The sequence below is a fragment of the Osmerus eperlanus genome, chromosome 5 (genome assembly GCF_963692335.1).
Source record: "Osmerus eperlanus chromosome 5, fOsmEpe2.1, whole genome shotgun sequence".
Taxonomy (NCBI): domain Eukaryota; kingdom Metazoa; phylum Chordata; class Actinopteri; order Osmeriformes; family Osmeridae; genus Osmerus; species Osmerus eperlanus.
The window spans coordinates 17,907,185-17,927,250 of NC_085022.1; the positions used below are offsets into that span (position 1 = coordinate 17,907,185).

General features: G+C 37.8%; 5 protein-coding genes and 1 long non-coding RNA gene across 9 annotated transcripts; all 6 read right to left on the reverse strand.

Moving 5' to 3' along the window:
* Positions 1-175: 175 nt before the first annotated feature.
* Positions 176-3,646, reverse strand: bpgm (2,3-bisphosphoglycerate mutase). The gene is made up of 3 exons (XM_062462138.1): positions 3,549-3,646; positions 2,322-2,944; positions 176-1,787 (listed from the first exon to the last, which is right to left on the reverse strand). The coding sequence occupies exons 2-3, from the start codon at positions 2,920-2,922 to the stop codon at positions 1,612-1,614; spliced, it is 777 nt and encodes a 258-aa protein (XP_062318122.1). The 5' UTR covers positions 2,923-2,944; positions 3,549-3,646; the 3' UTR covers positions 176-1,611.
* Positions 3,647-4,055: 409 nt separating this feature from the next.
* tnni4b.3 (troponin I4b, tandem duplicate 3) lies at positions 4,056-5,484 on the reverse strand. The gene is made up of 5 exons (XM_062462210.1): positions 5,406-5,484; positions 5,148-5,279; positions 4,837-4,926; positions 4,529-4,702; positions 4,056-4,399 (listed from the first exon to the last, which is right to left on the reverse strand). The coding sequence occupies exons 1-5, from the start codon at positions 5,463-5,465 to the stop codon at positions 4,319-4,321; spliced, it is 537 nt and encodes a 178-aa protein (XP_062318194.1). The 5' UTR covers positions 5,466-5,484; the 3' UTR covers positions 4,056-4,318.
* A 13-nt stretch (positions 5,485-5,497) lies between these two features.
* On the reverse strand, positions 5,498-6,566 carry LOC134021413 (uncharacterized). The gene is made up of 3 exons (XR_009930509.1): positions 6,355-6,566; positions 5,777-5,808; positions 5,498-5,656 (listed from the first exon to the last, which is right to left on the reverse strand). It is a non-coding gene; the product is annotated as an uncharacterized LOC134021413 (long non-coding RNA).
* Positions 6,567-7,051: 485 nt separating this feature from the next.
* tnni4b.2 (troponin I4b, tandem duplicate 2) lies at positions 7,052-10,109 on the reverse strand. Its single transcript, XM_062462205.1, has 8 exons — positions 10,001-10,109; positions 8,994-9,030; positions 8,751-8,795; positions 8,454-8,585; positions 8,245-8,334; positions 7,870-8,043; positions 7,606-7,699; positions 7,052-7,383 (listed from the first exon to the last, which is right to left on the reverse strand). The coding sequence occupies exons 4-7, from the start codon at positions 8,556-8,558 to the stop codon at positions 7,610-7,612; spliced, it is 459 nt and encodes a 152-aa protein (XP_062318189.1). The 5' UTR covers positions 8,559-8,585; positions 8,751-8,795; positions 8,994-9,030; positions 10,001-10,109; the 3' UTR covers positions 7,052-7,383; positions 7,606-7,609.
* A 1,425-nt stretch (positions 10,110-11,534) lies between these two features.
* On the reverse strand, positions 11,535-13,398 carry LOC134021407 (troponin I, slow skeletal muscle-like). Of its 2 annotated transcripts, XM_062462204.1 has the most exons (6): positions 13,364-13,398; positions 13,017-13,058; positions 12,765-12,896; positions 12,399-12,488; positions 12,116-12,289; positions 11,536-11,961 (listed from the first exon to the last, which is right to left on the reverse strand). In XM_062462204.1, the coding sequence occupies exons 2-6, from the start codon at positions 13,044-13,046 to the stop codon at positions 11,875-11,877; spliced, it is 513 nt and encodes a 170-aa protein (XP_062318188.1). In that variant the 5' UTR covers positions 13,047-13,058; positions 13,364-13,398; the 3' UTR covers positions 11,536-11,874. The 2 variants fall into 2 exon arrangements, with proteins under 2 accessions (XP_062318187.1, XP_062318188.1); XM_062462203.1 differs by lacking the exon at positions 13,364-13,398 and having other exon boundaries at positions 11,535-11,961; positions 13,017-13,101.
* A 2,014-nt stretch (positions 13,399-15,412) lies between these two features.
* LOC134021409 (troponin I, slow skeletal muscle-like) lies at positions 15,413-18,576 on the reverse strand. 3 transcript variants are annotated; one of them, XM_062462207.1, is made up of 9 exons: positions 18,456-18,486; positions 17,377-17,417; positions 17,245-17,280; positions 16,944-16,985; positions 16,641-16,772; positions 16,399-16,488; positions 16,127-16,300; positions 15,611-15,700; positions 15,419-15,501 (listed from the first exon to the last, which is right to left on the reverse strand). In XM_062462207.1, the coding sequence occupies exons 5-8, from the start codon at positions 16,743-16,745 to the stop codon at positions 15,614-15,616; spliced, it is 456 nt and encodes a 151-aa protein (XP_062318191.1). In that variant the 5' UTR covers positions 16,746-16,772; positions 16,944-16,985; positions 17,245-17,280; positions 17,377-17,417; positions 18,456-18,486; the 3' UTR covers positions 15,419-15,501; positions 15,611-15,613. The 3 variants fall into 3 exon arrangements, with proteins under 3 accessions (XP_062318190.1, XP_062318191.1, XP_062318192.1); XM_062462206.1 differs by lacking the exon at positions 17,377-17,417 and having other exon boundaries at positions 15,413-15,501; positions 18,456-18,576; XM_062462208.1 differs by lacking the exons at positions 17,377-17,417; positions 18,456-18,486 and adding an exon at positions 17,930-18,024.
* Between the last annotated feature and the right edge of the window lie 1,490 nt (positions 18,577-20,066).

Below are 20,066 nucleotides of genomic sequence, written 5' to 3' on the forward strand. Positions count from 1 at the left end.
GAGAATGAATGACCACAGACCTTGCTATATAAAAGCTATCTGAAATTATTAAGTGTTATGCTAAAATGCTCTGTTAAGAGTAGTATGTCAGTCAGTCCTGGTACTTGTACAGAACATCCAAACCTTTGTTAAACACAACATTTCTTAAACAACTATTGTACAAAGTAGTCAAATACCAGGTCACATTTTTTATTCTATTATTTAAAACATAAAATTATATGGTCAGGTTCTACAGTGTTGTCAAGTTTCTTCATATCATTACACTTTGTGGATAAAACAAATATTAAGAACATAACAGTGCTTTCTGGCGATGTATTTCTCTACAGATTATTTGACCTTTCATACTCCAAAATGGTGGGCATGACACTATAGAACACTTAAGCATTAAAACTGATTAGACAAAAACACATTCCCCAACACAGTCAAAAACATAATTCCTTTCTCTTACATTGTAAAAAAAACAGTAGTCCTCACAATAATCCATCTCAATCATACAAAATACTGTACATGTAACAGATCAAATGCATGGAGCATGTACTCACATTAATAGCAGTGCATATAAGGAGAACAAGAGCACCAACCACTACACATGGTTATAAATTCACAGAGACAAAAATATGTCAGTGAACACAACATAGTAGTCTATATCATGCCATTAGAAATAGTACACTGATTAAAAAGCGGGAACTTGTCAGAGATTCCTAGTGCATTAATCCTTGATCATTCATCAAGGACAGGCCAGGAAATGTTGCCTACATCATGTGATACAAAACTGAATGTCTTAAATTTGGTAGGGGGAAAATTCATACTGTAGAAAGAATTGCTTCACTCCAAATATAAACTAGAGAAGTAGGGTACATGGACAAATAACAAAGAACAGGATCACATTTGCTTATAGAACACAGTAACAGCATGTCTACTGTAAGCGGCTTAACAATCACCACCGTCTTGGAATGGATAGCCTGGCTCTCAATCTCTGTGAGGTATTTTGTTCATGAAGTGCTTTTCTTGTTGAGAAATACAATTGCAGCAACTGATACGTACTGTAATGGATGTACTGTATATCTAGGTTACTGACACTTTCAACTCAAAATCGAATTGACACCAAAAGCACATGTTATGGAGGTTTGAAAAGGTTTGCAAGGGAAAGTTAGTATTCATGTAACAGGGTATTAGTATCAATTCAACAGCTACAATTTACAATAAATCCTTCAATTCAAACACAAAATAGCATATATCACCTTTATATTGCCTATTCTCTGTATGTTATGGATGTTTTATCTCTTAAAAACAGGAAGATCGTCTTAAATATGAACCTGCCACTTCCTTAGTGCATAATCCTAAAATGCCAGATTATCTATTCTGCTTTATTTTACTTCCATGTTGTGCCTGTGTGGACTGTGCCAAGATTCTCGATCAAGTCCACACCACAATTATGCCTACAGTCAATGAACTGCAAGATTTTTCTGAAAGGCTTTTACTCTGACTAAAACTCCCTGCTATTGGTTAATTACAACTCAAAACCAAATCCACTTTTCTTTAAGAGATGGTGCATACGCGGCCGGTGATAATCCTAGAGCTAGGAGCAGTCACATAACCACTTCACTGAACTCAGGCAGGTCGTTTAGCCTTTCCCTGGTCTTCTACCATTTTGATAGCAGCCTGAATCTTTGCCTGGTCTCCCAAAAGCTGCCTTGGTTTAACACATTTAAGGTTTTCGTCCAATTCCAACAGAACCGGAATCCCTGTGGGTAGAGTCACGTTGACAATGTCTGCATCTGATATACCTGTCGAAAAACAATTGGGTAATACATGGGAAAAGAACACATATACGGATCTACTGTACTGCACAGATATAATTATTTTGTGATGCGTTTGTCATCAAAGCTTTTAGCTAGCAAAAATATTTTTGTCCAAACAACACCTATATGTACACATCAAAATATAAATCTCATAACAATAAGTTAAGCATGTTCATCTTTGACAATGAAAAAAAAGAAGAAAAATGTTAGCTAAACTAGATCCTACCATGTTATATAACTCCCTATACAGTTACTGAGCAGTCAGAGTCCCCACAGATACTGTGGGGGTGCTGAAAGGTCAAAATAGATATCATGGCAGCAGTCAAATCTAACATTAACTCAGTGCCCTTTTTGTGTAAGTTCAACATACCATTTCTGGAATAGAAAGATTTGTTCTCTTTAAACGACTTCTGTGTATTCAGTGCAAGTGACCAGCAAATACTAGACCTTCACAGACAAAGGCTGAAAGGACAGCAGTGGAGTGAATACTAACAATGCTGATGCAATGTTACAACATACCTTCCAGATGTTTCAGCAGGGCTCTACAGCTGTTCCCATGGCCGGAGATGAGAACAGTCCGACCACTCCTGATCTCTGGCACCACATTGCTGTCCCAGTAGGGCAGCAGTCTCTCCAGCACCTGTTTCAGACTCTCTGAGCGGGGAAGGTTGTCTTTAGACACATCACAGTTGCTGTACCTGCGATCGTTATAGATCTCCAGGAAGAAAGGGTGTGATCTGTCGATTGGCGGGGGTGTGATGTCATAGCTCCTCCTCCACTGCTTCACCTGCTCCTCTCCGTGGTTCAGAGCCATCTCAGCCCTGTTGAGGCCAATGAGGGCACCGTAGTGACGCTCGTTAAGCCTCCAGGACTTGACCACGGGCACCCACTCTTGCCCCATAGCCTCCAGCACCAGCCATGCTGTGTGGATGGAGCGGCTGAGCAGGGAGGTGAACACCATGTCAAACTTGTAGCCCTGCTCTTTCAGAAGGCGCCCACACTCCTGAGCCTCCTTAATCCCATCCTCGCTCAACTTCTGGTCAACCCAGCTGCAAAAGCGATTCTCTTTGTTCCACGCTCCCTCTCCATGCCTCAGCAGAAAAACTTTGTATTTGGACATCAGAAGAGTTGGAAGCAGGTGCCTGCAACACAAAATATTAAAAAAAAAACAGAACAAATGATAATTCAACTTACTGAGAAGATTAACGTGTCTGAAGCAACAAATAAGCAGTGTACAATTCAGCAGTGTATACCAATGTATACATTTGTGAGGGGAAAGCAAGCAATCATCCACACTATAAACATTGCATTTCATTTCAGTTCTTGCAAAAAAATTACTGTAGGCGTGTCTGTCCAAATAACTGACATTCTAAGAAGCAAACATCGATCAAATGCAATAAAGCATGAAAGCAACTAAGTAGAGGAACAGCTAGGCAACAGCTAGATAACAGGACACATGACTAGAGGAAATTCCACTACTGTGCTCACAACCTATTAATTGTTTACAAAAAATATATATAGAAGTAGGGAATATTTAGATGTAGGGAAGCTACAGTAGTGCTAGCATCATCAGCAAGAGGACGTTGGTTGACTTATCTACGCTAGCTAGATGCATTTAACGGATCTCCTTTCCGAGCTACGAGCAAAACGTGTTTTTTACGCCCGAGATCAACCTGCAAGTTTGTAAGTGGAAAAATAGATTGTATAAAATATTATTTTATGCCAATAGCATTAGAAATGTCTTACCCTGCGTGTGATTCAGCCGGGCCCAAATATCGTGAAGTCGTGAATGTTGACACAAATTTAGACCACCATAGAGTTTTTTTAAACGTCAAGGATTGACAGTAAAGTTGTCCAATTGAATAGGTGAGTCCCGCGTAAGGGCGGTACTGTCGTCGCATAATGTTCCATTTAAGGACTGTGAACGCCTCGAGTTGGAACTGTCATCAGAAAGGAGGCGCGGCATGACATACAGCAACATTGTAGCACTTACTGAACGTGGCTGGACAGTAAAGTAGTGATACTTTGTGTTGTGAATGTTTTCAACATTGTTTTCTTGTTCGACATCTCACCTTGTTAAGGGGTAAATTATGACAGTTAACGACAAAAAGTGCAACATGAATATGGTGGTTCTGTTGTATACTCGTGTAAAAATAATGTAGGTTATATTTCTCCCTTTCTCTCTTTATTACACACATAGACACACACAACCACACTCATAGAAACATGTCAAAAACTCACAGTGTCTCGTAGTGTATGTGGGATTCAGTGTTTTATTGTCAAATACAAAATTTGACATTTCACAAGCATTCAAGAAAAAATGATCAAGTGTTACTCAAATTATTATGTACAAATGAAATAAGTGTCTATTGAGTTTGAGTATCAACATATGACATGATGGGTTCAAGTCACATACACATAAATCAATTTACATGTCGTTCAAGAGACCCCTGAAGCGTCTGTGTCTTGACTGTCATTATATAAACAGCCACTTGATTGAATTGCCCCACCCATAATTAAGAAGCAAACATCTTCTTCCTGCCCTCCATTCCTGACATGGCATCAACGTTCTTACGCCAGTCAGTAACCTCCTCTTTCTGTGGGGATAACAGGATAAAAGGATGGTTAACACTTTTCCTACAGTAAATTATGTAATTCAATTCTTGTCATGATAACAAGGCTCTCAGTTCTACCAATATAAGTAGAATTAAAACATGACCCCTTACTTTCTCCTCTTCCTTCTTCACTGTCTTAAGGTTGGCCTTGAAGTCGACAGACTCTTTGACCCTGGCGCCCAGAAGAGCCCCCAGCATGGCGTCCGCAGACACTCTCACCCTCTTCAGATTTGGCCTCTTCATTTTGCCCTTTAGCTCAAAGATCTTATGAGAAAGATCTTCAATCTGTGTACACCAGAATGTTGAAGTAAGAAAAAACAATTAAGGCATGTATATCTTACTCCATTCCTAACATTTTGTACAGGAAAACATGACAATCAGACTCAATTTAGCAGTGAGAATATTTTTGCATTGGTTACCTCTTTAGTATTCTTGGACACTTTTGAGGCGACGTCATAGCGCTCGTCATCAACGACATCTATTTTCTGATGTAACTCCTTGCAAAGATTCTGTTTATAGAACGCCATCATTTAATAAATGGAATAAGTTTGCTATTAATTAGTAATGCATATTATAGTTTGACTCCGGCTATAGTATTGCTGAAGATTTTTCCTTGATAAATTATCATTTACAAAATTTGTAAGAATATGTCAGAGCCCATAATCAACTTTGAACTATACGATTACATGCACATCCTTGATTGTCAAAGAATTGTAGAGAGAGATTGTACTTGAAGGTCCTGTATAGACAAGCCAGACAGGTTGAGTGGCGGACCCCTCTCACTCAGGATCCGCTCTCTGTCCAATACTTTCTGCTCCTTGTCAGCCTGGACCATAGTCGCAGCATGCTTCAGCAGCTTGGTCTGGGAACATGCCACACAGTAATCTAAAATCATGACTCACACTTCATTTGGAAGATTCATTATTATTTCATACATTTAAACATAGTCTAAACAAAACGTTTTGTACCAGATCACACAAAAAAGTACCTTTAAGTATAGTCTGCGAGATGCTGAGATCTTTGGCTTTGGTTTCTGCCAAAAAGACATGATGTTTATTGATGTTACTGATCATGGAATGGATAAAACATGTGCTAAAATGTGCTAGCATGATTTTTATTTTATGCTACATTTTTTGTTTTTGCTTCTTGGTCAAATAAATGCCAATTTTACATTTGTTTAACATATTAAGCTTTTGTTAATTTTAGCAAGTACATTTTAAGAATGAACTTACCGGAGCCCTGGAACAACATCAGGCAATTTGGAGAGAAATAACATACACAGGATCATGAGTCACTTAGTTTTCACTAATTATACAAAACATTTTTACAAAATTACTGTACAATGTAGCGATTACTTACGCTTCTGACATGTTTGCTGTTTTGTGTGTCTCCTGGCATAGATATGATGAGAACAATATTGTAAAAAACATATAGATATATTTATGTGAGACAAAATGCATTTATTTGTATTTGTATTTTATTTTGTATAACAATATGCTGATCACATTCTTTATTGTATCACAAAATGTAACTGTTTAATGTCTCTAGCATCTTTGATACTATAAGACTTTATAAAATGTATAGGAATATGAGGAATTAAGAAAACGACTTCTGTACAATAACTGACATTGACTTGACGATGCACCTGCAACTAATAGATAAAACCAAGCATTTTATGATTCTATCATAATTAAATCTAAACAGCATATAAATGCCTTGTGAAAACCCTTTGTGATACTGTCAAATATTTGCTGTATATTTTAACAGTGTCACGTAAATCAAATGTACAATTACAATGTCATGTTATTTATTACTTCAACTTGCCTTTGGGTGAGAGACGACTGTTCGCAAACAGCCAACCTCTGTCAGAGCAGACAGCCCAAACTCTTCTTCCACAATCACATTTTAAGAGTGCTGTTTTAGAGCACAAAGCTTACCTTTTAGGTGACTGGAAAACACTTGTTGTCTTTGTGAGACAGCAGGATGTAAAGGAGGTAAATATATAGATTCTGGAGCTCATGTGAGTGGCTAACTAAAATAGATTCACTGTCCTCACCATTCTTGATCTGAAATTCTGCACATCCCAAAGTCTTGCGTGTGAATGTTCTTAGTGTGTGACTGTCCACCTGTGGAACAGACTGGTTGTCTGTCAGTGCTTTATTGGGAACAGGGGACAAAGGGTGTGAAGACTGAGTTACACAGTACCACAATACTGTGTGTGACATTAAACTGAAAACTAAATGGGAAAACTATTAGAATGTATCAAGATGAACATGTAGGGACCCTGTAGGGATCCTCACAATGTTTGTGTAATGAGCAATCCAATGATACTTCATTTGGATGAAAATGTTTTCTAGATTATTTAACAATATCAGTTTTTTACATTATGGCAATATTGCTCTTGTCTTTAGTTAAAGAAAAAACAATTAATTGTCCTCTTTGTTGTAGTTGTAATGTTTGCATTTACAATAGCACAATCATCAGAATATGAGGGTTTGAATAATACCTTGCACAATACCAAGCAAATATAGGCCAAGTAAAGTAGAGATTTCCTCCATCATGTCTTTCGCAGACTGATTTTTGGTTTATACTGCCCTCTCCAGGCCATTCAGGTAAGTATTACAGGACACGACAGATGACACACTTTTTTGTATTATGGTTTGACACTACTACTCTTACAGCAGAGCAGAAGGAAACACCACTTAGGAATCAAGTATACAAGTATCCAAATAACTTATTCTACAAAACCAGGTGCTAAAATGCCATACAGTCGTTACAAATGGGCAATGTCATGTAGAAATACAAGATAATTTTAAACCACTTAAATTCAGAGGTGACCCATCCCTTTTAAACACTCACTCCATTATCTTATCTCATATGTTTTCTTGATACTTTCAGTGTCTGTCTTTGAGTCATCTTTTCTTTCCGACCAGAAAAACCAGACCTAAAAAGTATTCATCTTGTACCTGTTAAATGAGATGAAAAATTAATTATAATTATCTGTTAAATATTTGAGATTATGGATTTAATTAATCAATGAAATGACATTAGCGTTAAGAAGCTCTTAACGCTAAGAGCTTCTTAGGAGCGTTCTAAGAACGCTCTAGAACGCTCTTAGAACGCTCCTAAGAAGCTCTTGGCGTTAAGAGCTTCTTAACGAATCTGGGAAACCCGGCCATTATTTGTACCTGTTCAGTTTCCAGACGCATCAAACAGCTTCTTCCTGCCCTCCATTCCAGACATGGCCTCCACGTTCTTACGCCAGTCAGTCACCTCCTCTTTCTGTGAGGAACCGGAAATGTAGACATGAAACCCAGCCCACATACCTACCTACATCACATGCTTGACATTTAAAAACTTTCCTTTTTTAGACTCATATATCTCCATTATGTTTGCAGGCATCATTTGATTCTGATTCTGATCATGACAGGTATGAGAACGTCCAACCGTACCTTCTCTTCCTCTTTCTTGCCTTTCTTGAGGTTGGCCTTGAAGTCAATGGACTCCTTGTGTTTGGAGCCAAGCAGAACACTCAGCATGGCCTCAGCAGAGATCTTCACTCTCTTCAGGGTAGGTTTCTTGAACTTGCTTTGTAGCTCGATGATCTTCAGCATCATGTCTTTGATCTGCCACAGAGGATGCTTCAAATATATTTCTGTTTGCTATGTTTTTCCATTAGCTTTTTAAAATCCAGATTGTAGGATGTTAAAACTCTGAACAAGTCCTTGCCATTTCACAGCCACTTGGGGGTGGTGTTTAGTTAGTATTACTTTAAAACCAGACACAAAACTGGGAATTGCTGACACAAAATGCTTGGCGCAGCTTACCTCCTTTTCATTCTTGGTAACCTTGAGTTCAACATCATATCGCTCCTCATCTACAACATCAACCTTATGATGCAAGTCTTTGCAAAGGTCCTATTAGATAAGGAACCAAAATAATATTGTTACATCTCTTGATCTTGATTTTTTAAGTCAAACATGAGACTGTGGATGTGTGTGTACACACTGCATATGCATGTTGGTCATGTTAGCACCTGAAGCTCCTGCACAGACAGACCAGACAGTTTTAGAGGAGGAACTCTGTCTGCCAACGCGTCCTCTCTCTCCTTTTTCTTGTCCTCCTTCTCTGTTTGCAGCATCTGAGCGGCCACTGTCAACAGTCTGATCTGAAGGGGTGGAGGAGAAGGGGGAAGAATGAACATGGGCAGGTGCATCTGAAAAGTACTTTATTAGTATTGGTTAACTGGGTAAAACCTAAAACTGAATAATTACTTATCCATGATTCCTATCATGAAGGAATCATTCCTTAAACAATGAGATGCTTTTCTAACCTTGAGCCCCAGCCTTCGTGCTGAGGTGATCTTTGACTTTTGTTTCTGAAATTGAGATAGACATTGATCAATCTATCAAGTACTAATCATTATTCATTCATGTATTTTATGAATAAAAAGTTAAACTCACCGGTCTGTTCCAGTATGTTATGCATCGTAGGGTTGAATAAAATAATAGTTAAAGAACATACCATAATGTTTTGCGTTTAATATTTATTCTCACTTTAATTTACACAACAATACTTACGCGTCCGCCATGATTGGCTTCTTATCTTAGACTCTGAAAAGAGGACATACCAACTTATTAACACAATTGGAAACACACTGTACAGTAGAACTGTCTAAATGAAATATATGGCCATACCACGGTTACTCTAATTTGTTTGCATACCTAAACAGTCATTATAATACCTCTTTCACATGGGGCAATTGAGCTGTTTGTTGTGGATTGATGGATTGCTCTGGTCTCATTGATTTAGGTATGTCACCTACTCCATGTATGTGTTAACCCCCCCACACACACACACACATCCAAAAGGGAACTCTAAAATAGGTCCCAGGGCAAACTTAAAGACTTAAAGACATCTCCTTAATGCAGGATGTCGATACATGCATAAAAAATTTTCCAACTAGCATAGTCTGTCATCATTAGAGAGCGTTGATGTAAAAAACCTAATGGATAACAATTAATACATTTATGCATTGTAAGTAATTGTCCGACTGGGCTGTGAAATACAATATTGTAATTGTCTGTGTAGATTTATGTCTGAATATCCATGTAACAGCAATTAAAGGGAGAAGCAAAATAGGAGAAATTAGAACTTTGAGGTCTATTACTGCATACAGTAGAAGGACATAATACATGTTGACCTGAACCTTTTCAGTGCTGAGCTGTAAAATATTTTAACAGCTGACAAGACTTTCAGCATAGGTGATAAGATGGGAGAATGACCAACTAATTCAAAGACATGTCTACTCGGCTGTCAGTGTTCAGCAAAAGAATACAGGAATAGGCTACATTGTTCCAAGACATAAAACAATTACAAAAATCTAGCCTATAGTCATATAAAGGTCAACAAAATATAAGGTTTTATTCAGCTTTAACCTTCAATGAAAAGTCTGGTCAATCTGTGCTTGCTCATGGCATTTGCATTCCTGCCATACATAACCATTCCTCAAGTCCACACAATAGATGATGTATATCTAACAAAGTTCCTTAATATTGAGCCAAAATTGTTATTTAGACGTACCTCTAAAGTGAAGAAAAGTCCTGAGGAGGTGAGCAGCAACTAGCTGAGAGAGGGTAGGGGGAAAATCTTTCAGATTTATAGTTTCTATCCCCCATGTGAATGGCTCACTAAAATAGACCCCTGTCTGTGCCATTCTGCCTCTGACACTGACATTTACTGGTCAACAGAAAGTGTTATAAAATAACTTTTATGGACTTGGACAATTGAGGACGCAATGTTACTAGAGTTTGACATCACCTCTTGTGGTAAATGCCATAAAGTATTCACTACAGTAAGGACACATCCCTAGGCCAAGTAAAACATACACATTTAGGTCTGTGTAGATCTCTGAACTGTTCTGCTGTCAAACTCTCTCAAAATGTAATGAGTGCAGCAGATAATTTTTCCACACAATCAACACATCCTAACAATCCAGTAAGGACCACATAACTCATGGCTCATACTTCAGAAATAACAGAAATAATGTAAAGCAGCTCTGATTGTATAGCAATGGCAAAATCAACCAATGTGGAGCTGTCCATAGCTGCATTAGAGTTGTCTGTGTAGATCTGGACCCTCACCAGAAGCAATCAATCTACTGCGGATCTAATATTAGCACATTACACAGCACCAATAAAACCATCTGACTTTGTATTTCCTTTTGTTCTTGGTTACTTTTTAACAGTGAAATGTGGTATATTCTAACATCAGTTACAGCAGAACTGGCATCTACCATCAACCCATAAGGACACTACACATTTTAAGTGAGTATGGGAGACCTTAATCTGCTAACACATTCATGCTCTACAAAGCCACATAAATCTTTGAGGGGCCTTATTTTGGGATTTAGACTAACAGGAGCAGGTGCCGGTTGTGATGCAGTGTAAACTGACCCGTTCATCCCTTGTGTTAGTGTTGTACGCTGGGGGAGTCAAAGGCTGCTAATCGGTAAGAAATATTTCACTGTAACTTGTGCCCAGATAGAACAACCTAAGGGAGCAGAACAATATAATTTAAAATTCCATGGCTAAAATATATTTTATCTTATCATCTTTGAGGATTTGTTCATTACTAAGATTCCAACTTTTCAGAAGCATCATCTGCTGGAAGTATCAGCAATAAACCTCTTATTATGCATGTGCAACCAGAGCAATTTCAGAGCTTTAGAGCTTGTCATTGACTTCTCAGTTATAATCTCAGAAGTACTCTATGCTGAACCAGTCCCTTCAGCAATGCCAGTGATGGAATGGCGACCTCCCTGGATGGGCTTCTTTTGGTACTGCAGCAGCCCTGTTCCTTGTACTTACACTCTGTTTGGAATGCATTTAATGTATTTTCTTCATTCTTGAGTGGAATATATATTTGTTTTTAACTGACAGTGTATAAACAAGAAACAGCTACAGACTTATTAGTACAAGGGATCAGGGTACTACCAAATTTTCCTTAACAAAATAGACATTTCAAACAGGCTAATGGTTGCATCAATCTGAAGTATTTATTTTAAAACAGAAATCCTTGTGGTAAAATAACTTAAGTAAGGAAATACTGTAAAAGACACATTTGAGTCATCTAAAGTTAAAGAAGAGGGCACATCATTTTAATATGTTTGGAAAAAGGTAATGGGAAGTGACGGACTCAGGGGGGTCCAAGGGTATATATCTCAATACAATGGCAAGAACAAAGTGCTAAACATGGTAGATACAGTATTTTCTATGCCACGCTATGGCTATTAATGGGAGGTACCATGTGTAACCCTAAACTGCATTATGACTTATTGTGTTGACTGCGGATGTGATCTTCTTTTAGTGTGCTGTTTAGCTGCTTGCTGTCTCAGTTGTCATGCTTAAGTCTTTGGTGGTCATATTACACACCACATGGAGTCCATTGACAGAAATCTATTGTCCAGCATCAAACAGCTTCTTCCTGCTCTCCATTCCAGACATGGCCTCCACGTTCTTACGCCAGTCAGTCACCTCCTCTTTCTGTGTAGAGGAAGGGAATACATTTCTAATGATTAGTAATTTAATCATGTGCCAGAACAATTGTATTTAATGTTGAACAGATTTAGGTTGCATTGATTGGTAGACTTGGGAATTTCAAAGCAAACATTCACTCTGCATGCTGCAGTTCACTTACCTTCTCTTCCTCCTTCTTCACAGTTTTGAGGTTGGACTTGAAGTCTACTGTCTCCTTCATCTTGGTCCCCAGCAGAGCTCCAAGCATGGCCTCAGTTGAGATTTTCACTCTTTTCAGAGCAGGTCGCTTCATCTTGCCCTTGAGCTCAAAAATCTTGTGTGACAAATTTTCTATCTGTGGGAAAATAAATTATTTCACTGTTTGTAAAACAATATATTTTAATCTGTTCTTAATTCAAAATTTATTTTTGGAATGTCCACGTCATGATATACCATGAATTCACCTCTTTGTCATTCTTGGCTACTTTGGCTGCAATGTCATAGCGCTCTTCATCAACAGCATCAATCTTATGGTGCAGTTCTTTACACAGTCCCTGTACAAATTTGATTAACAGACAGGCATAACCCAATATTATTGAGAAAAACATATTTCAGAAGAACAATGCAAGGCCTGCCTGAAAAAGGTAGAAATGAAAAAAATATGGTAGATGTCTGACAAGCTAATCTGTATATAAGTACTGTAAGTATGCCTTATAAGTCTGCATCGAGGAATACACACAATGTAAGATTCCCTTAAGTTTCTCTCACATTTAATGCATACTGTTATGATAAAAAGTAAATTAGTTTTCTCTTAGTCAAAAGAAAGATACCTGAAGGTCTTGCAGAGACAAACTAGACAGTTTGAGTGGTGGCACTCTTTCACTCAGAGTGTTCTGTCTCTCCAACTTCTTCTCCTTAATGTCTGACACTAGCATAGACACTGCCTTTTTCAGAAGTATGGTCTGAAAGTATAGGAGGTGTTTCACAACATAAATTATCCTACTTGAGACCAAACTAATACAGACACAATTTGCAAACATAAAATGTCTTGATTAAACTTTTGAAATAAAAGAAGACAATACCTTGAGAATCAATCTGCGAGAGGCAGACATCTTCGACTTTTTCTACACAAACAAAGACACAGATTCAATAAATGAAGTTTTCCAATTAATGCACTTAAGATAGGACTTGACTGGATTACACAGATGTGGTATGATAAATTGACACCACTTAATCATACGTATATTTTATAAATAATAAGTCCAACCTTTCTGAAAAAAAAGAATAACTTAAAATGAGAATTTGCTTACCGGTCTATGACGAAAGTTTGATGGTGGACAACAGTGAAACAATGCATGAGTATTAAATCAAATATTTGTAAATCTTACTTAATAATTACCTGTAGTAAAAAAGCATGCCAAAATTATACTCACCTCTCAGACATTTTGAATTATTACTTGTTTTCTGAAATACAGTCAGTTTAAATTGAAAATTACATAATTTAGTTGAATTAATGCATTACATTTTTACATAACTTCCAAGAAATTATAGACAAGAGTCTCTCATTGCATTCAGATCATAACATTGTATGTACTCATTACACAGTTCAACATGATGCCTCCTTTGGAATGTCCCATGGGTACAAATATTTCAAGCTGTTCATGGTATGGAAAAGCCAAATACATCCAACTCCAGGCCTGTACATTTATAGATTGAATGCAGAAAATTACCCAAAAATTGTAGTTATTGCGAACTATGTCAAATATACAATTGATTTAACGTGTTGTTTTTGATATGCTTATAAAAATGTACCCTGAAAACCAACTACATTTTATGTAGTAAGTCATGGTTTGTGAAAAGCCACAAAAGACAGGAATGACAACCAAAATCCTTACTCAAGAAATGATGCACGAATACATCAACCAGGTTTTGTGATGTATGAGGTTTAAAGAACAATAAACTAACATAGCTACAGTGCTGTGCCAGTTGTAATATCTGTGTACTGGAATATACCTTGCTTGTGCATTGGTAGAGTTGGGGTTATGGTGGTTTGGTTTTTAATTTCCAAAATGTATTTATGGTAGGCTTGTTCTATAACATCTTGCAAAAAAACGTACATACAGTCATAACTGAATATGTTGCAGATGATTAAAAATTAAATACAAATCTAAACTTATATTTTTGTTATAATATGCAACAGATTCAGTTATGAATCTATACGTGTTCAACAAACCATGCAAGATTTAAAAAATGCATGTTTATTAGCGTGTATATCCTTGAGTGTTTCTTATATCTGTTTTTAAGTTATTCACACAAGTATGTATAAGTGTTTACATATGAGACTGCATAGATTTACAGAGTATGTATGTATGCATGAGCTAATACTTAGTTGTTGTACAAGCTAAAGATGTATTTATGTCCTATATGGACCTTCATGTGGTACAGCCTGTGGAATGGCTACAGTATGTGTTCCGTCTTTCATAGTTCCTGATAATTATGACATTAAATACATTCAAGAACAGTAATTCAACCTGACATATTGTTGTCAAACATAAGAGTATATCTATATCCTAAAGCTCAGGTCATACATGTAATTCTTATCTATAACAAAAAACATTGATACAAAAACATACCTTTTTCCTTTTTTGAAGATGGACAGAATGAGTGGTGCCCGACTTCACTGAAGGACTACAGGAAAACCTCTGTTTAAATCTTATGGCGTCCAAGGTGTTCTGTGAGTGGCTCACTAAAATAAATAAACCCTTTGTCCATAAACCCTCTCTCCTGACCACCAGTAGTATGGTGTCCAACCACACAGGCTTCCCCCAACGCAAGATCGCAATCTTACCTCTCATTCTTCAACCTTAGATGGGAGGCATAGGCAACTGAGGGAGGTCTGCCAAAAAATATGTGATTGACAGTCTTTCCAGTGATTAAATGAAGGGACTGTGAAAGGTATCCTAAGTATGTCGTCCTCACTATGGTGAAGGATGCAGCTACCAATTTCTGTAAAATATGTGTTCTCTTCCTAGCAAACTGTTTGTGATGAGCAGAAAAAACATCACAAAATACATAAATAAAACAACGGAACAATAAGTTGTTCAACATCAACGTTCATTGCGGGAGTTGTTACACCCAACATGCAGAAGACATATGGGTCAATACTTTCATGTAACCATTACCAACACATATCAAACTATTTGGAAGATTTCATTCAAAATAACATGAATTAACATTACAGAATAATGTGCAGTTCACATTTTTACATGTCATTTTTATCCAAAATGGGATTCGGATGACATTAATTCAGCAATTAATCTACCTACTGGTTTACTTTCATGTTGTAAGCAAGATATTATATCATACTGCATACAGAATATTCTGTAGTATTTGTCTAGGTGACACATGAAACTGACACACGTGAAAATGAACATGGTTGACATAGAATAATTTTTTTAGGTGTCATTAGAGGTGCAAATACTTTGCACCTCTAATGACATAGCTTTTTACATTTCTCTTTCCGCATGTCTTGATGTGTGCTTCTCTTTATGATAAGATTGGATGAGTCTGAAAATAAAGGTGACATTTTTATTAGTAGAAGTAGGGAATTATGAAAGAGATTGAGTCCTTTTAACAGCATCACACGGTTTCATGGAGATTTGCTAATCGCAAATACCTGTTATTGTCCCACATCAAAAAGCTTCTTCCTTCCCTCCATTCCAGACATGGCCTCCACATTCTTACGCCAGTCAGTCACTTCCTCTTTCTGTGTAAAGGAACATACAGGGCATTGTAAGAGTAAAAGATATCAAAATGTTCTTTTGGATATGTTTTTGAGTTGTTGACATTCAAATAACTTGCTTGCTTCCTGCAAGTTTTTCTGAGCATGTTTATCTGAAATTGCATTCATTTGATCCCATGGGGGAGAGTTGTGGTTGAAACAATTATTTTCATATTTTTATGTAATACATGTTGCTCAATATTCTAAATGTATGGTGTTTGATATTGTGGTGTTCTAGGTAGCTATGCATATTCAAAATCAATATGGTGTTATATTTAAATAAACAAACATAAATATTGTTCTGGCTGCCCATGTATGTGCTGGAACCTGCTGCATAAACTTGAGAGTGACTCTTGTCGGCACAATCCAATAAACGCATAGCCTTACACTGTTTTATCCCATCAATCTCACCTTCTCCTCCTCCTTTTTCACTGTCTTAAGGTTGGCCTTGAAGTCAGCCTTCATGAGTTTGCTGGATTCAGTGAGGGCATCCAGCACGGCATCTGCGGACTTCTTCACCCTTTTCAGGTTAGGCCTTTTCTGCATACCTTTCATCTCATTCACCTTCTGAATTAATGTTTGAATCTGTGGTAACAAATAACATGTCCTGCACTTGTCACCTGTCCATACTTTTGACAGATTGGAGGTGGTGTGTAAATTCCAAACAAGAGAATGCGTAATACCTCTTTTTCATTTTTGCCTGCTTTGATGTCCAGATCATATCGAGCCTCATCTATAATATCAATCTTGTGATGTAGATCTTTACAAAGGTCCTGAAAGAATTGGGCAGGTTAGTAGAAGTTACCATACCAAAGATAAATGAAAGAAGGCATGTTTTGCAGTAATTAACAGCATTAAAACAATGGAGACTGTGGATTTTCCAACTATTTGACTATTGTGGACGTATAGTATAATTGTTCAGTACCTGGAGCTCCTGAACAGACAGACCAGACAGTTTGAGGGGTGGGACTCTCTCATTGAGAGTGTTGTCTCTATCACGCTTCTTCTCTTCATACTCGGCAACCAGCATTGACGATGCCTTTTTCAGTAGTTTGGTCTGAGAAGGAAACAATAATGAGGTTTAAGGTCTTAAGTTTTAGGTAAAAGGTCTTACAACAAGTAATCTTGTAGCCCATGTGTGCATGAAATTTGCACTTAAGGGCCACTAATAAGGAATGTTCACTATTTATATCAAAAAAGGAATGAAAGAAATTGGAATAAAATGTACCTTTAAGTACAGGCGGCGTGTTGCTGAATACTTTGTCTTTTTCTTAAAAAAACAAGAGAAACATTTTGTCACCGTATTGGGACAGCAGACAGTAATATGAATGTAATGTATGCATGTATAATTACTTTGTTGAAAACATGAGAATTGGGGTCTCACCGGTCTTTGTATTGAGATTTGATGGAAGAAGACAAGAGAATAACATTTACTAGGCTGTGTAATACATGTATTTGCACTTTCACACGCAAGTGTTTGTTTATTTTCTGTGAGGTGATGGGGGGGAGGGGTAAATGAGCACTCAAACTCACCCTTCAGACATGACTGCTGCAGATTAAGTTCCCTGGGTAAAGGGGAAATATTAGCTTTAGGTGACAACATGAGAAATGTTACAATGTGTTGCTTTGCCTCAACAAAAGTGTCATTTATTATAAAGTACCACTGTTGTCTTGTCAAACAAAGAGTTTTTTACAATGTGGTCTGGAAGGAAATTCATAAATGTTTTTCTGATGATTTATCAATAAATGAATACATGTAGTATGATGCCAATGGAGAATAGTTCATTTTGTTATCAACAGTTTGAGTCAGGGCTCCTGGGTAGCTATATTTGACCACATGGCTCTCATGCTTTCCTATGTGGCCCAAATAGCAGCGGTGGCCTTGATGATACCAATCAAAGACCACCACTGTAAAATGTTTTGGCAGCAATTGGAGGCAATGCAGAGAGCACCCTTCCCCTCACTCCCTCTCTCTCCCATTTTTCTCTCCCCTTTTCTCTCTCTCTATCTCTCTCTCTCGCAACATGAAAACAGAAATGAAACATTAAATACACTACATTTGATTAATTCCGAACACAAATATTGTACACAGAAACCGCACAATCCTAAGCCTGGGACATTCATACACTAGGATACTGTTTCCAAGTTCAGTTTCATGTCAATGGCATGGTGCTGAGGCCAATAAAGTCCTCATACAAGGCTGCCTGTCCCCACCTATCATCACCATTTACAGTCGAGGCTCTTGGCCACCTCAGGAGAGCAAAGGGACCGCTAGCACCCGGCAGACGTTTGGCACCCAGGATAGCCTCACATGACATACATCCCCTCTTTGAGGATAAGGAGATTGGGGATCGTTTCACTAGGTCACAGCAAGTCATAACCACAGAGCAATGTTTGAGCAGTTGCTTCAAGGCTATGACAAAAGCAATAGCATGACACAGATTCCTTGATGGTAATACATGCCACTTTATGCATGTCACTGTCATAGAGATACGCAATCTTCACTAATCCCTGCATAAAGGCTAGGCACCACACGTCTCCCCAAGTAACACTGGCAGAGAGGTACATTCTCCTGAGGGCTGTGTCTACTCCCTCACTCAAGCAAGTTAACTACTCTGAAGTTGCCCCACATACTATAATGTGCATTGTAAAGTTGATTGACTTTTATTTTTACTTTGAGCTACAACATTTTATAGTCTATGCTTCCATTTGCGTAACTTGATCATTGTATAGAGCTTACCTTTATGATGAGGACAATCTGAGAGAATGAGAGGAGTGGTAAGGCAGGAGGGGAAAAAGCATTTTATGATTTTTGGTGATAGATTTATAGATTCAAACTCTCGTGTGAATGGCTCACTAAAATAGACCCCCTGCTATGTCTCTCCTCCTGACATTTGCCCCATTGCTTCCGAACCCTTTAGTGCTTTGTCCTCATACGATCACACATCTAGTTTTTATGGTTCCTCTGGGCGCATGGATCACTTCTATATACACACACACACACACACACATTTGCTTAGGTGAACACAGTATAGTACATACACATGCTGTACTTTACATTCACAGTCAAATTTGAGTGTTCTGTAGCTATATACATCCTAAAACTATTTGCTTGCACTGTACGGTAGTAGGTGTCATTTTGTAAATCTATACACTGTGCTTCCTCCCACAGTGGAAAAATACCTGCAAAAAGAGTCAGGACTTGACAAAGCCATGGTCACAGATTTGTCTTGGGAGTCTAAGCCCAGATAATCAAAGGTTAAAGTCACTCATATTTAAGGCTCACTGCTATAAGCCTGTTTAATGGCTTGGATCCTCAACTTGATCCCTGGAATGAAGTGAAAGATGGATGTATATTCTTTGGGGATCTGTCATAGAAATTGGACAACTAACAGCCCTATCTACTTGTTTGGCAACTTGTGAATATGCAGGTATGAGTGGGGCTGTCTTACAGGGTATCCTTGTGGGGTAATTGTCATCTTAAAATTGTGAGTATCACAAAGTTCATAAAAGATCTGTACTTTAGGGTGCCCTGGTGGCTCACTGGAGTAATGTTCACACCACGTAAGCTGAGGCCTCACTGAGGCGGCCTGGGTTCAAATCTACTGCATGTCATCCCCCTCTCTCCACACATTCCCTGTCCTCTCCCAACACGTAATCTCTGATAGAAGTAAATCATTTTTTAAAGGCACAAATGCCACCAAAAATAAACCTCAACCAGAAAAAGAAGTCTGTACTTTGCTGTCCTCTGGTGGATTAAAGATACAGTAACAACAATCCATCCCCTTTGTCTGGAATCTTTGTCACATTCTGTTAAAAATAACAGTAGTATAAATAATATGTGAAAGCATTTCTGGATCATTCGGTCAATTTAAAGTTGCACTGCTATTTGCAGAGGAAATGAAAAGTTGAAAGCCACAAAGATAAGAGAACATCCTTCCTGTAACACACAGATCTGTAGGTTGCTGGTCATGATACATAACTCCACAGCATACCACACATTACGCCTTCTTGATTTGTGAGTTTTATAGTCGACTGACAACTTGCATCAACTGAAAAATCTTTGAAATAAACAAATCTACTTTAAAACCTTTGATTTTGAGGTACAACTGCCAGGAGGTTTCTTGTAGTTTGGTCATGTTTTTACATATTTATTGGCTAGTATCGGGACTTGTTATTTCATCAGCTCTCAGAATTCTTGACAGACCAAACTGCACACAACAGGTAGGATGGTACTTTTATGTGTGCAAACATACTGGGTTCATTAGGACTACGGAAAAACATGTTACATCTGATGTCTGTTATGTCTTCATATTAAATAAACTGTTGGTAGACTATCACTCTGATAGTC

What these genes read in the sequence shown, in the direction of transcription:
- LOC134021409 (XM_062462206.1), bottom strand. Translation starts at nt 16,745, where the DNA reads ATGCTGGTTGCCGAGTATGAAGAGAAGAAGCGTGATAGAGACAACACT. An exon ending in CAGGCAAAAATGAAAAAGAG is followed by an intron (nt 16,301 to 16,398) that starts GTATTACGCATT and finishes TTGTTACCACAG; the next exon opens with ATTCAAACATTAATTCAGAA. An exon ending in TGAAAAAGGAGGAGGAGAAG is followed by an intron (nt 15,701 to 16,126) that starts GTGAGATTGATG and finishes TCCTTTACACAG; the next exon opens with AAAGAGGAAGTGACTGACTG.
- tnni4b.2 (XM_062462205.1), bottom strand. Translation starts at nt 8,558, where the DNA reads ATGCTGCAAACAGAGAAGGAGGACAAGAAAAAGGAGAGAGAGGACGCG. An exon ending in TGTCTGTGCAGGAGCTTCAG is followed by an intron (nt 8,335 to 8,453) that starts GTGCTAACATGA and finishes CTTATCTAATAG; the next exon opens with GACCTTTGCAAAGACTTGCA. An exon ending in TTACCAAGAATGAAAAGGAG is followed by an intron (nt 8,044 to 8,244) that starts GTAAGCTGCGCC and finishes CCTCTGTGGCAG; the next exon opens with ATCAAAGACATGATGCTGAA.
- LOC134021407 (XM_062462203.1), bottom strand. Translation starts at nt 13,046, where the DNA reads ATGTCTGCCTCTCGCAGATTGATTCTCAAG. An exon ending in CTCGCAGATTGATTCTCAAG is followed by an intron (nt 12,897 to 13,016) that starts GTATTGTCTTCT and finishes CTATACTTTCAG; the next exon opens with ACCATACTTCTGAAAAAGGC. An exon ending in TGTCTCTGCAAGACCTTCAG is followed by an intron (nt 12,489 to 12,764) that starts GTATCTTTCTTT and finishes AAATTTGTACAG; the next exon opens with GGACTGTGTAAAGAACTGCA.
- tnni4b.3 (XM_062462210.1), bottom strand. Translation starts at nt 5,465, where the DNA reads ATGTCTTTTTGGCAGAAACCAAAGCCAAAGATCTCAGCATCTCGCAGA. An exon ending in CTCGCAGACTATACTTAAAG is followed by an intron (nt 5,280 to 5,405) that starts GTACTTTTTTGT and finishes GCATGTTCCCAG; the next exon opens with ACCAAGCTGCTGAAGCATGC. An exon ending in TGTCTATACAGGACCTTCAA is followed by an intron (nt 4,927 to 5,147) that starts GTACAATCTCTC and finishes TTCTATAAACAG; the next exon opens with AATCTTTGCAAGGAGTTACA.
- bpgm (XM_062462138.1), bottom strand. Translation starts at nt 2,922, where the DNA reads ATGTCCAAATACAAAGTTTTTCTGCTGAGGCATGGAGAGGGAGCGTGG. An exon ending in CCTGCTGAAACATCTGGAAG is followed by an intron (nt 1,788 to 2,321) that starts GTATGTTGTAAC and finishes GTTTTTCGACAG; the next exon opens with GTATATCAGATGCAGACATT.